Source organism: Schistocerca serialis, chromosome 11, assembly GCF_023864345.2.
Source record: "Schistocerca serialis cubense isolate TAMUIC-IGC-003099 chromosome 11, iqSchSeri2.2, whole genome shotgun sequence".
NCBI classification, from domain to species: domain Eukaryota; kingdom Metazoa; phylum Arthropoda; class Insecta; order Orthoptera; family Acrididae; genus Schistocerca; species Schistocerca serialis.
In genome coordinates this window covers 169,136,357-169,150,159 of record NC_064648.1, presented here as the reverse complement: position 1 = coordinate 169,150,159, position 13,803 = coordinate 169,136,357, and the positions used below count along the sequence as shown (strand labels likewise).

Below are 13,803 nucleotides of genomic sequence, written 5' to 3'. Positions count from 1 at the left end.
AAACGTATGGTCAATGGTGGCTGAGCAACTGGCTCGTCACAATACGCCAGTCACTACTCTAGATGAACTGTGGTACCGTGTTGAAGCTGCACGGGCAGCTGTACCTGTACACGCCATCCAAGCTCTGTTTGACTCAATGCCCAGGCGTATCGAGGCCGTTATTACGGCCAGAGGTGGTTGTTCTGGGTACTGATTTCTCAGGACCTATGCACCCAAATTGCGTGAAAATGTAATAACATGTCAGTTCTAGTATAATATATTTGTCCAATGAATACCCGTTTATCATCTGCATTTCTTCTTGGTGTAGCAATTTTAATGGCCAGTAGTGTATTTTGCATTAACAGCAGTGTTTGTGAGGGATGGTAATTCTCTAGTTGGGCTGCAGCTGCTTCCCGGTGTTGCTGGATGACACAGATTGTCACTGTTCCTGTCATTGACCAACACCATCTATTTACCGTGGTATACCACAGCTTCGAATAGCACAATTTTGCCATACGTTAAGCGACGCTGGGACTCCATTACTTCTTTTCGGATGGAGCCACAGGTGTGGAGTGGTGCCCAATACGACACGGCACTCCTCCCTCGTGGCGGTTGTACCCGGTCGACCGGAAACTTCACGAGTGTGCCTGCCTCGGTGTTCCCGTGCGGTCCAGTGTCGGGTCACTGTAACGTCCCAATGGCCCGGAAATCATGGTATTGCTTCATGCGACTGGTAGGCCGAATAGAGACACACAGTGAGGCTCTGCCAAACTGTGTCTGGTGTCGATAATACTCTCAGCGAAGTACGTGGCATCTCTATCGACAGAGGTGCTTCACCTCGACTGGCAGATGCTCGAAGTGAGCATCAGCTGTCCTGCAAAAGCCTATTACCAAAGTTTCGAGAACTGAATTACCAAAGTTTCGAGAACTGATATTGAATCACAAATCCGGGAATATATTACGACCCCATTGTAGTTTACAGATAAGTTACAGCATTAGAAAATTGCAGTGAAATGTAGGAAGATCTGAGCGGATAGGCACTTGGTGCAGGGAATGGCAACTGACCCGTAACATAGACAAGTGTAATGTATTGTGAATATGTAGAAACAAGGATCCTTTATTGTACGATTATATGATAGCGGAACAAACACTGGTAGCAGTTATTTCTGTAAAATATCTGGGAGTATGCGTGCGGAACGATTGGAAGTAGAATGATCATATAAAATTAATTGTTGGTAAGGCGGGTGCCAGATTGAGATTCATTGGGAGAGTCCTTAGAAAATGTAGTCAGTCAGCAAAGGAGGTGGCTTACAAAACAGTCGTTCGACCTATACTTGAGTATTGCTCATCAGTGTGGGATCCGTACCAGATCGGTTTGACGGAGGAGATAGAGAAGATCCAAAGAAGAGCGGTGCGTTTCGTCACAGGGTTATTTGGTAACCGTGATAGCGTTACGGAGATGTTTAGCAAACTCAAGTGGCAGACTCTGCAAGAGAGGCGCTCTGCATCGTGGTGTAGCTTGCTCGCCAGGTTTCGAGAGGGTGCGTTTCTGGATGAGGTATCGAATATATTGCTTCCTCCTACTTATACCTCCCGAGGAGATGACGAATGTAAAATTAGAGAGATTCGAGCGCGCATGGAGGCTTTCTGGGAGTCGTTTTTCCCTCGAACAGTACGCGACTGGAACAGGAAAGGGAGGTAATGACAGTGCCACTTAAAGTGCCCTCCACCACACACTGTTGGGTGGCTTGTGGAGTATGGATGTAGTTGTATATGTAGATGTTGTGTGCCTCCCACACAGAATGTGAAGACAAAGGTAGATGGCCCCCCCCCCCCCCGCCCCCCCCCCCCCGCCACCCCCCCCCCCCCCCCCCCCCCACACACACACACACACACACACACACACACACACACACACACACACACACACACACACACACACTGGCACTAGAAGGCCATTCTTTCTACATCCCACACACAATTGAAAGAGAAAAGAAGCCCTAATATGTGGTGGTAACTTAAGCTGTGTTGGACCTCGGGTATAGATACACAGTCACGTTGATGTGACTGCTGCCCGTGTTTGACGTCAGTGTGCAATAACCGTTCACAGGCGGCAGGTGGTAACACGACCGGTGGATTGCACGTAAAGCGTGTCGAGGGGGAGGGAGGCGGTGGAAACAGTACAGTCATTGTCACGCTGCGGAAACGGAGTGATTTATCTGACATCCTAACGGGCACGTTCCGTGGCTTTCGGACCGAAGGAGCAAACATTTCCAAAATGGCGTCGCTTAACGTATGGCAAAATTGTGCTATTTGAAGCTGTCGTATACCACGGTAAATAGATGGTGTCGGTCAGTGACAGCTGCCTACGTGAGTACGTGGGAGTAGACGTGCAACTGTCGAGCAACTGGACACCGAGACGCCACTGACAGTCTCGTCGGTGAACAGTGCCGCGTACGGGTGTGCACGGCAGACACGCGGTCTGTGCGCCGGTGCCGACTGACGTCCGTCGGCGACAGAGGCCGGAATTGCCACGCCGGTAGTGCAACTGCACGTCCACAGAGCTGCAACAGGTGGCAGTCTCGGACAAATCGTGGTTTATTCTCTGTAGAGCAGATGGTCGTCCCCACTTACGGTGTGAAACGTCTGAAAGCAGACGTCCAGTTTGGAGAAAGGAACATTACGGTCCGGAGAATGTTTTCACGGTATTCTCTCGGTGTGCACGTGGTTCTGGAAAGCGTGACGGATCGGCACAGGTCCGCGTCGATCCTCGTGGTCCACCCCTACTGGCAGTTAGTTTCTTCTCTGTACGGCAGGACAGTGCGACACGCCACACGGCTTACAGTGTATGTACGTGATGTGAACGGCACGGGGAGTTTACTGTGCTCGCCTGGCTATCGGACTACTTGTATTTGAGCCCGGTCGAGAACCCGTGGGCCTACCTCGAAAGTGTCGTCGACGTCACAGACCCTCGAGTGAGAAACCTGGCGCAGCTGGCCGCGCCGTCTGACACGGTGTCGCCCTACGTCCCTGTCGGCACATTTCACGACCTCACTGACACTCGTCTTGCAGGAGGACAGTGTATTTTGCAACTGTATCTGCCCTGTTTTGTCATTGACTCTCACATCCACAGTTACTGTTTCTCAGTGTGGAAAGTGAATCTGGGAGTATGATTGTTTAGTAGTGGTGTAGTTTGCATTTTGTGGAAACGAATTTCGTGTTATAAACGTTCTATGCAGTTGTGTAGGCTTTTGACAGTTTTTTTGCAAGAGTTTTGTTACTCACTTTGCCACTGTGTGTGTTTCTAATAATTTCACCTAATTACCGGAAGTGTTCAACTTGAATGATTTTTCCCATACCTTGTCACAAACGGTGTCACATTTGCATCTTTGGTGTCGATACAGGGCGAGCCGTGAAGTTTTCCCCCAGTTGCTGGAAGTTATTCCTTAGTTATTTGGAACAAAAAAACAGTAAACACAGTAACTAAGGAGCTACAACAGAGTTCCAAAACGGTGCCACGGTGTACGGAGCACTACACTTGTGTTCACAGGACACACACTCAGTCTTAGACAGACAAATGCAGTGAGTGCTACATTTGCATAACAACCGCATTGTTGATACTGCAGTCACTGTTCACTGTCATTGTCTCCTGTGTACAGTACACTTTGCAATGCCGTACAAGTTTTCATCACAAGAGTGTGGAGAGGTGGTGTACATTTTGGGCTTCTGTGACGGTAATGTGAAAGTTGCTGTTAATAAAAAAATAAAATAAAAATATCACATGGTGGGAGGTTGGGCAAATGTGGAGGCCAGTGGAAGAGAGCTCTGTTGTACTGACCATAACAGCCACTCCAACAGTTGCAGACTTGCAAGGGGAAGGCCTCGGGCAAAGGCACCGATTCGGCTCAAATGTGGCACATAGCTTGTGTAAACCTAATTCAACTGCCCCCCCCCCCCCCCCCCCCCCCGTGTTTTTGTGAAATCACCCCTAAAGTTTATGATCAGCAATTGATTCAAAATTGGGGAGATCAATAGATAATTGTAAGTAGAGTATTCTTCACCATCAGGTATGGAGTCCACAAATACGTACTTTTCCAGAAATTGGGGAAAGAAACTTTTACAACTGCTGCTTATTTACTCACGTGGTAAACACCATTTGGAGAGAATTCTGATAGCGCAACAGTCGAGGTAACTGGCTGGGAAGCAGAGAACTCCGGAGGAAACTGTATGGTTTTCCTTTTTTTAAATTTTAGTTTTTCGTATCGGGATTCATAGGGATAGGAGGGTTAATAAGGTAGGCAAACTAATTTCCCAAACGATGTGAATTAGTACAAAATTAAACTTTTCAGCCTTTTCACATGAAAACAACTCCGAGTAAGAGTGCTGCGAATTCCTCACGAAGGACCACAGACAGCCAACCACGCGGTGCTTGTTTCCAGTGAGGCACGGGACAGAATGCGTTTAGGGAGAGTTACCTGTCCCGGTTGCCTCTTCGTCGTATCCTAGTTCTGACCTCGAACGGCGAGGATACCCGACACAAACCTTATAGAAATTAGGTGGAAAGAGTTGTTTTCCCTAATTAGGCTGCCGCGAACATTGAGGATATGCGTAATGATCTTTCGTTATTGACCCGCCAAATAAATAAAATGTGTTTTGTGAAACAGTACAGTGATCTTCCGTAAATAACGTATGACTTGTACTGTATGTAGCTGGTGATAATCAGCTTTTCTGTTTATCCCCTAGTAACTAGTTATTGTTTGTTGTGTCATATCTTTCAGTTGCATAATCTGAATAATCGAGGATGTACACTCTTAGACTCGTGCTAAAATATACAGGGTTATTACAAATGATTGAAGTGATTTCACAGCTCTACAATAACTTTATTATGTGATATATTTTCACAATGCTTTGCACACACATACAAAAACTCAAAAAGTTTTTTTAGGCATTCACAAATGTTCGATATGTGCCCCTTTAGTGATTCGGCAGACATCAAGCCGATAATCAAGTTCCTCACACACTCGGCGCAGCATGTCCCCATCAATCAGTTCGAAAGCATCGTTGATGCGAGCTCGCAGTTCTGGCACGTTTCTTGGTAGAGGTGGTTTGAACAATGAATCTTTCACATAACCCCACAGAAAAAAATCGCATGGGGTTAAGTCGGGAGAGCATGGAGGCCATGACACGCTGATCATGATCTCCACCACGACCGATCCATTGGTTTTCCAATCTGCTGTTTAGGAAATGCCGAACATCACGATGGAAGTGCGGTGGAGCACCATCCTGTTGAAAGATGAAGTCGGCGCTGTTGGTCTCCAGGTGTGGCGTGAGCCAATTTTCCAGCATGTCCAGATACACGTGTCCTATAACGTTTTTTTCGCAGAAGAAAAAGGGGCCGTAAACTTTAAACCGTGAGATTGCACAAAACGCGTTAACTTTTGGCGAATTGCGAATTTGCTGCACGAATGCGTGAGGATTCTCTACCGCCCAGATTCGCACATTGTGTCTGTTCACTTCACCATTAAGAAAAAATGTTGCTTCATCACTGAAAATGAGTTTCGCACTGAACGCATCCTCTTGCATTAGCTGTTGCAACTGCGCCGAAAATTCAAAGCGTTTGGCTTTGTCATAGGGTGTCAGGGCTTGTAGCAATTCTAAACGGTAAGGCTTCCGCTTTAGCCTTTTCCGTAAGATTTTCCAAATCGTCTGCTGTGGTACGTTTAGCTCCCTGCTTGCTTTATTTGTCGACTTCCGCGGGCTACGCGTGAAACTTGCCCGCACGCGTTCAACCGTTTCTTCGCTCACTACAGGCCGACCCGTTGATTTCCCCTTACAGAGGCATCCAGAAGCTTTAAACTGCGCATACCATCGCTGAATGGAGTTGGCAGTTGGTGGATCTTTGTTCAACTTTGTCCTGAAGTGTCGTTGCACTGTTATGACTGACTGATGTGAGTGCTTTTCAAGCACGACATACGCTTTCTCGGGTCCTGTCGCCATTTTGTCTCACTGCGCTCTCGAGCGCTCTGGCGGCAGAAACCTGAAGTGCGGCTTCAGCAATGAATGGAGCTACAGTGAATTTATGAAATCGCTTCAATCATTTGTAATAGCCCTGTATTGTTGGGAGCCTGTCACACATGACGACAAGTGGGAACTTACATACGCTGTGTTTTGGTTTGTAGAAGTGTTGCAAGACAGATGTATTATCAATGCACTACCAGAAGCAGGCAGTTTCTCAGCATTTCAGATTCCTAGGAATGGCTATTGTCGAGCGATTTTTGGAGCTGACGAATGAAATAACTTTTGTCGATACTGAATAACTGTACCGTGAAGGTGAAGCAGAAGGTGATCAGTGCAAAATATCACGACCAGTGAATCCCAAAATGGTCGTAACACTTTGGAAATGTCTGTGTCGCAAGCAGTCTGTGCTTCATCTGTTCCCGATGAATATTACGAACCTGTTACTAAATGATTGAAATAAGATGCCGTACCCCTTGAAGTAAAAGTAAAGGCAGTAGTGCTAGCCAGGAATTGTCCAAATTGCACCCTACAAACACTGCAAAAGAATGGAGCAATAACAGTCCTGAAAAGGAAGGAGGATCTAAAAATGTGGGGAAATGATACCGTTAAAGAGGGACAAGATATAATAAATAAGTGGACATATGAACGATTTATCGAATTTCGTCGTCGTCGTAACGAGAATGTAACGACGAGAATACTCCAGGAGTGGGCTGCAGATGCAGCACTTCAATATATGACTGAAAAGGATTTTACGTTTGCCGCATCATTATCCTGGGCAAGGAATTTCAAATCGGAATATAAAATTTGTCAACAGCACATCACTAAATATGTCTCCCACAAGGAGGTAGAAAATATAGAAATTATATGGAAAGTGGCGGCTCTTTTCAGCATGCAAATGGCGTCACTTGTGACCAGTTTTAATTGTGATTACAAGATCGACACCGATCAAACAGGACGCTAGTATCAGGTGAACATTCGACGTCCGTTATCGCGTACGGGAGGAAAACGAACTCTTGTCACAGTCGGTAGTAAAACAAAAAACTGACACATTCGTACAAGGTGCAATATGCCATCACAGCCTCTGGAAAAGTGTTGCCTGAGGTTTTCCTGTGTTTACAAGATACGAATGTTACATTTAGTCCTCGAGTTGTAGAAGAGGTCAGTTGCTTAATTGACTCATTAAAAAATATTTACATTACTTGCTCATAATCCGGGAAATTGACAAATGCGATTTACAGAACATTTCTTGAGAATGTTTTAAAACCATAAGTTGCTGATAACAAGTTTTTTCTAATATTGGATTCCAGGGGTGGACAAACTAATATTCTAATGTATTACACCAAGTGTATAGATGACGAGGGTCAACCGACGACCACGGTAAAAGTAATACTGTCAAATTGCATACCTGCGTGCCAGCCGTATGTGTTTATTTCTATCACCAGGTTAAAAACTTTATTTCGAGGCTTCACAATTGCAGTGTGCTTCTGGAAACCGAGTGGGAATTGCGCAACCACGCGGATGCAATAACACAGCATAATTCAAAACCAACTTTTAGCACCGACTTTTCAGGCAATGATATCGTATATGTGATACACAACAAAATTAATTCCCAAAAAAGACTTATTTTTAAATGTAAACCAAGTTTGTTTTCTACTGACTCTTTAGAAGGAACAGTGTAGCTGTTGAAAGATTGCATGCATTAGATGTTCTTGGTGCCACGAGTATATTTGTTTCGAATGTTTATGTAAGTACCACCCGTCTAGTTGTTCGAAGAAAAGTGAGGACACGTACAGTGACTGGTAGAGCAATTATAATGTGATAAAGAGTAAAATTTTAGTTGCTTACTATCCCAATAGGTTTGAGAAATTTATTTGCCTACCTTTTTATTATTCCATATTTATTTATTTACCTTATTAACCCTCCTATCCCTATCACTTGAGATACAGGAAAATACAAACGAGAAGAATAACATCCGCTAGGTTTCCTCTAGATTCAAGTGCGGGTTCTCCGCTTCGCAGCCAGTTACCTTGACCATCGCGCTACCAGTGAAAAGGCATAAAAGTTTAATTGTTTACTAATTCACGTCATTTGGAAAATTAGTTTGCCTACATTATTATTATTATTATTATTATTATTATTATTATTATTATTATTATCTTCACTTTCTCAGACGTTAAGTCCGGTTAAAAATGGAGTGACGCGGACCTTGATCAAGCGTCACTTCCTTTTAACTGTACGGTATGTGTTATATTGCATTTAGGAACTTTCGGGTAATTGAACATGTATCAATAATTACGGATTTCTGTAGCTGTATATATATATGTTAGGATGTAGCTGTATTGCATTGATGTACTGGTGGATATTGTGTGGTATGACTCCTGTAGTTGATAGTATAATTGGTACGATGTCAACTTTATCCTGATGCCACATGTCTTTGACTTCCTCAGCCAGTTGATGTATTTTTCAATTTTTTTCTCCCGTTTTCTTTTGTATATTTGTTGTATTGGGTATGGATATTTCGATTAGTTGTGTTAATTTCTTCTTTTTATTTGTGAGTATGATGTCAGGTTTGTTATGTGGCGTTGTTTTATCTGTTATAATGGTTCTGTTCCAGTATAATTTGTATTCATCATTCTCCAGTACATTTTGTGGTGTATACTTGTATGTAGGAATGTGTTGTTTTAAAAGTTTATGTTGTAAGGCAAGCTGTTGATGTATTATTTTTGCGACATTGTCATGTCTTCTGGGGTATTCTGTATTTGCTAGTATTGTACATCCGCTTGTGATGTGATCTACTGTTTCTATTTGTTGTTTACAAAGTCTGCATTTATCCGTTGTGGTATTGGGATCTTTAATAATATGCTTGCTGTAATACCTGGTGTTTATTGTTTGATCCTGTATTGCAATCATGAATCCTTCTGTCTCACTGTATATATTGCATTTTCTTAGCCGTGTGTTGGATGCGTCTTGATCGATGTGTGGCTGTGTTAGATGATACGGGTGCTTGCCATGTAGTGTTTTCTTTTTCCAATTTACTTTCTTCATGTCTGTTGATGTTATTTGATCTAAAGGGTTGTAGAAGTGGTTATGAAATTGCAGTGGTGTAGCCGATGTATTTATATGAGTGATTGCCTTGTGTATTTTGCTAGTTTCTGCTCGTTCTAGAAAGAATTTTCTTAAATTGTCTACCTGTCCATAATATAGGTTTTGTGTGTCGATAAATCCCCTTCCTCCTTCCTTTCTGCTTAATGTGAATCTTTCTGTTGCTGAATGTATGTGATGTATTCTATATTTGTGGCATTGTGATCGTGTAAGTGTATTGAGTGCTTCTAGGTCTGTGTTACTCCATTTCACTACTCCAAATGAGTAGGTCAATATTGGTATGGCATAGGTATTTATAGCTTTTCTTGTTTCTTGCTGTCAATTCTGTTTTCAGTATTTTTGTTAGTCTTTGTCTATATTTTTCTTTTAGTTCTTCTTTAATATTTGTATTATCTATTCCTATTTTTTGTCTGTATCCTAGATATTTATAGGCATCCGTTTTTTCCATCGCTTTTATGCAGTCGCTGTGGTTATCCAATATGTAATCTTCTTGTTTAGTATGTTTTCCCTTGACTATGCTATTTTTCTTACATTTGTCTGTTCCAAAAGCCATACTTATATCATTGCTGAATCCTTCTGTTATCTTTAGTAATTGGTTGAGTTGTTGATTTGTTGCTGCCAGTAGTTTTAGATCATCCATGTATAGCAAATGTGTGATTTTGTGTGGGTATGTTCCAGTAATATTGTATCCATAATTTGTATTATTTAGCATGTTGGATAGTGGGTTCAGAGCAAGGCAGAACCAGAAAGGACTTAATGAGTCTCCTTGGTATATTCCACGCTTAATCTGTATTGGCTGTGATGTGATATTATTTGAATTTGTTTGGATATTAAGTGTGGTTTTCCAATTTTTCATTACTATGTTTAGGAACTGTATCAATTTAGGATCTACTTTGTATATTTCCAATATTTGTAGTAACCATGAGTGGGGTACACTATCAAAAGCTTTTTGGTAATCAATGTATGCGTAGTGTAGCGACCTTTGTTTAGTTTTAGCTTGATATGTCACCTCTGCATCTATTATCAGTTGCTCTTTACATCCTCAGTGCTCCTTTGCAACAGCCTTTTTGTTCTTCATTTATAATTTTGTTCTGTGTTGTATGTGTCATTAATTTCTGTTTAATGTCTGAAGTTAATATTTTGTATATTGTTGGTAGGCATGTTATGGGGCGATATTTAGCTGGGTTATTATTATTATTATTATTATTATTATTATTATTATTATTATTCCATTTTGAGTTGCATACCTTATTAACACTCAATCCCTATGAATTCTGATATGAAAAACTACAACGTAAAAAAATGAAAACTGTATAGTTTCCTCGAGATTCGAACCCTGGTTCTCAGCTTCCCAGCTAGTTACCTTGGCCATTGCGCTATCCCTGAAAAGCATTTACCGTGTGGATACTACAGAAGTGACTGTTGTAAAAGATTCTTTCCTCGATTTCTGGAAAAGTATACTTTTTTGGAACCCACACCTACTCGTGAAAATTGTCTACCGATCCCGCCAATTTTGCTGAGTCTATTGCTTGTCGTGACCTTTAGGGGTGATTTTTCTCAAAAACGGAATGGTCTTAAGAGCCAAAATATCTTAAAAAGTCCTTCGTTTTAGGTTGTTCACAAGTGACCTGCCAAATTTGAGCCGAATCGGTGGGCCGTGTCTGAAGCCTTCCCCTTGTAAGACGTCCAACCCCTATCGTACAAAGAGTTGCCAATGGGGAGGGCCTCATCTTGTTATCAAATAAAGTTTTCAGCTTCACCTTGTAATTGGGGAAAGAGCCACACCTGCAATACATCAGTTGAGTAACACCCAATACGGTGGCTACAGGGGGAAAACACGGTCCATATACATGACGGAACATAGCACAGAAAATGTTTACTTTTGGAGATTCCATTGATGTTGTTTGAGTTTGTGAGGACAGTCTGACATTGTAGTTATTTACTTTTCCACTTATATGACAGTTGCCTTTTCACTGAACACAACACGATCGAGATGGTCGTCTTACTGCTGGAACACTTTACTTGCAAAGTCACAACATGCGCCATACTCGACTGACTTTGAAATGTGTACCGACTGTAACTCGTATGGACGCCTGTGTAAACGTTTTCGTAAAACCTCCCACACTGCCATCTTTGGCAACTGAAGTTCAAGACTTGCTATCTGGACTGACTTTCCTTAGGACTGTGAAGGTAAGATGCTCTGAAATGGTCAACATCTTCACCAGACACTTCCGATCGTTCTTTTCCCTTTACACACACATACTGGGTCGGTACATTAGTTCTAGCGTTTTTCCGTGAGTTTGGTAAACACGACAGATACACATAACAGGGACTTTAGTCGTCAGTAATATTTGTCCTTCACTGTTAAACTTTATGCTAATGCTGGGGTAACTTTCAGATTCCACGACTGCAGAAATCACACGGTTTTGAGACAAAAAGTCACCGAGCCGTGTTCGGAGTGCATATTGCTCGAAAGAGAGCGGAAAAGGTGAAAATCAGAGTGCACGAGATCAGGTAAACGAGGTATAGTGGTTTTGACAGTCTCAACAGATTGTGGGCAGGCGTTATTGTGGAATGGCATCATTTTCGTGCAATCTTCCCGGTCATTGTTGTCACATTGTGCCTGAAAGACCTGTCGGTTGTTGACAGTAAATGTCAAGGGTGACGGTTACAACTTGGAGAGGCAATTTGTAGTACACCACACTGTTGCTGTTCCTTCAGGTGCAAAAAATTATCTTTTGTGGCTGCATGCTTGTCTTTGTATGGAGAGTTATTGCTTTGTTGGGGTTAAACGCTTCCTTTCCTTTCCTTTCCTTTCGTTAGCATAGACGCACCATTTCTTGTCACCAGTAATGATAAGTGATGAATGTTTGGTGTTGTTTGTGAGCAAATTGATGACGAGCAATCGGAGATGCAAATATGGACACCTGCCAATTTTTGCTGCGCAACCTGTACACCCGATTCTTAAATCTTTCCTGTTGTGTGCAAATGTCGCGCGATGGTGGAATGACTAGAACAAAAGCGCAATGAACTTACGCACCAACCTAATATCCAGTTGTTTCAAATCAACTATACTGTCGGCAGATGATTTTCCTACAAGGGGGATTGCAATTAAACGTTAGATGGACAGCATGCTGAACTGAAATTACTGTACACTCTTAGCAAACAGCAGAATACAAAATGCTCGATGCTACGGGGTTGCATTTTATGTATGTGGCATTGCAAGTTGGTAGACAACATAGCACCATTAAGTGTGGTTATCTAAACCTGTGGGAGTTAGTGATCTCAAATCAAAATTGTAAACTGCTCACAATGGATACTATTAAAATTTATAACTCGGACATTCTTTTATGCCGATGGCCTGCTGTAGTGGTGACGCAAGTTCCTGTCAGATCACCAAAGTTAAGTGCCGGTGGCTCGGTTAGCAGACAGAGGGGTGACCGTCCGGGTCTGGCGAGCGCTGTCGGCAGGCGAGGTGCACTGGGCTCTCGCGAGGCAAATTGAGGAGCTACTCGAGTGAGAAGTCGCGGCTCCGGCCTCGAAAACTGACAGTGTTCGGGATAGCTTTGTGCCGACCACATACCCCTCCCCGACTGCATCGAGTGACTCCTATCGGCCGAGGACGGCACCGCGGTCGGTCGGTGTCGTCGGGCCTTTCGAGGCCCGTTTGGATGCAGTAGAGAGTTTTAGGCATTATTTTTGGACATACTGTACTGTGTAACAGACGAATTTGAACTGGCACGACTGTCTCGCTAAATTTTTCCACAAACTCAGGTGAAGCGCACGTCGTCGTGGAACAAGGCGTGCGAGGAGCTGCGCCGCCACCAGGAGCTGCTGAAGAAGCTGGAGAGCAAGGGGCGGCAGGCGTCGTCGAGTGAGGACGAGGACGACGACGAAGACGAGGACGAGGAGTCGAGCGATGAGGTACGTGCGCTCGCTAGGTCTGTTCCCCGTGTAAGATAGAAGCTGTAACCCTGCCACGATCTTCAGTATATGCTGCGATCGAATGATAGGGTATGCAACTAATCACTAATTTGGCAGATGGATACACAGCCCTGATGATGGATCAGTATAACGTTTTCGTAATTATAAAGATTAATTTGTCATTAGTTGAAGAAACTCCAGTTGAGTAAAATTTTAATTATATAAAGAAATAAGATTGTCGTCAGTCCTAAAGTGGACAGTTAATTCTCGAAACCAGTTGCTCTCAATTGAATTTCAGCCTACGTAACAATTACTAATAAGTGTATGAAGAAACACATTTGTACTGGCAAGTAATCGCGAAAGTTAGTTACTCAAATACGAGAATATGTTACAAACTGTATAATTCGGACAATGTTTAATATTCCCGAGTTTGACTGACCGACCCTTCCTAGTATACAATGCTGCAGTGATACTTCCACTATGAATATTTCCATACAGGGGAGACATTTCAGTTGAACGACGCTTGCCTGGTGTCGGCAGATAAATACCGTATCGCAGTGCCTGTCCTGTTCAGAGGTACGATGCGATGCTCCTTCAGACGTGCACGCGTGTCCGAAGGAACGGGCACTGCGGCGACTACTCGCCGTTGCAAGTATGGACAGTTGTCAGCTGTGTAATGGAATGACGGCAAAGAAAACTTGTGCCGTACTGGGACGCAAACCGGAATTTCCCGCTTATCACGAGTGGTCGCCTTAGCGTTACGTGCAACTTTTTGATATG

General features: G+C 43.2%; 1 protein-coding gene across 1 annotated transcript in view; it reads left to right on the top strand.

Annotated features, from left to right (window-relative positions):
• Positions 1 to 13,803, top strand: part of LOC126427254 (zinc finger MYND domain-containing protein 11-like) — a gene marked incomplete in the record, with an annotated part of 213,101 nt that overhangs the window by 147,613 nt on the left and 51,685 nt on the right. Inside the window, 1 exon segment of the mRNA XM_050089512.1 lies at positions 12,874 to 13,023. Coding sequence (XP_049945469.1) covers positions 12,874 to 13,023 — 150 coding nt within the window.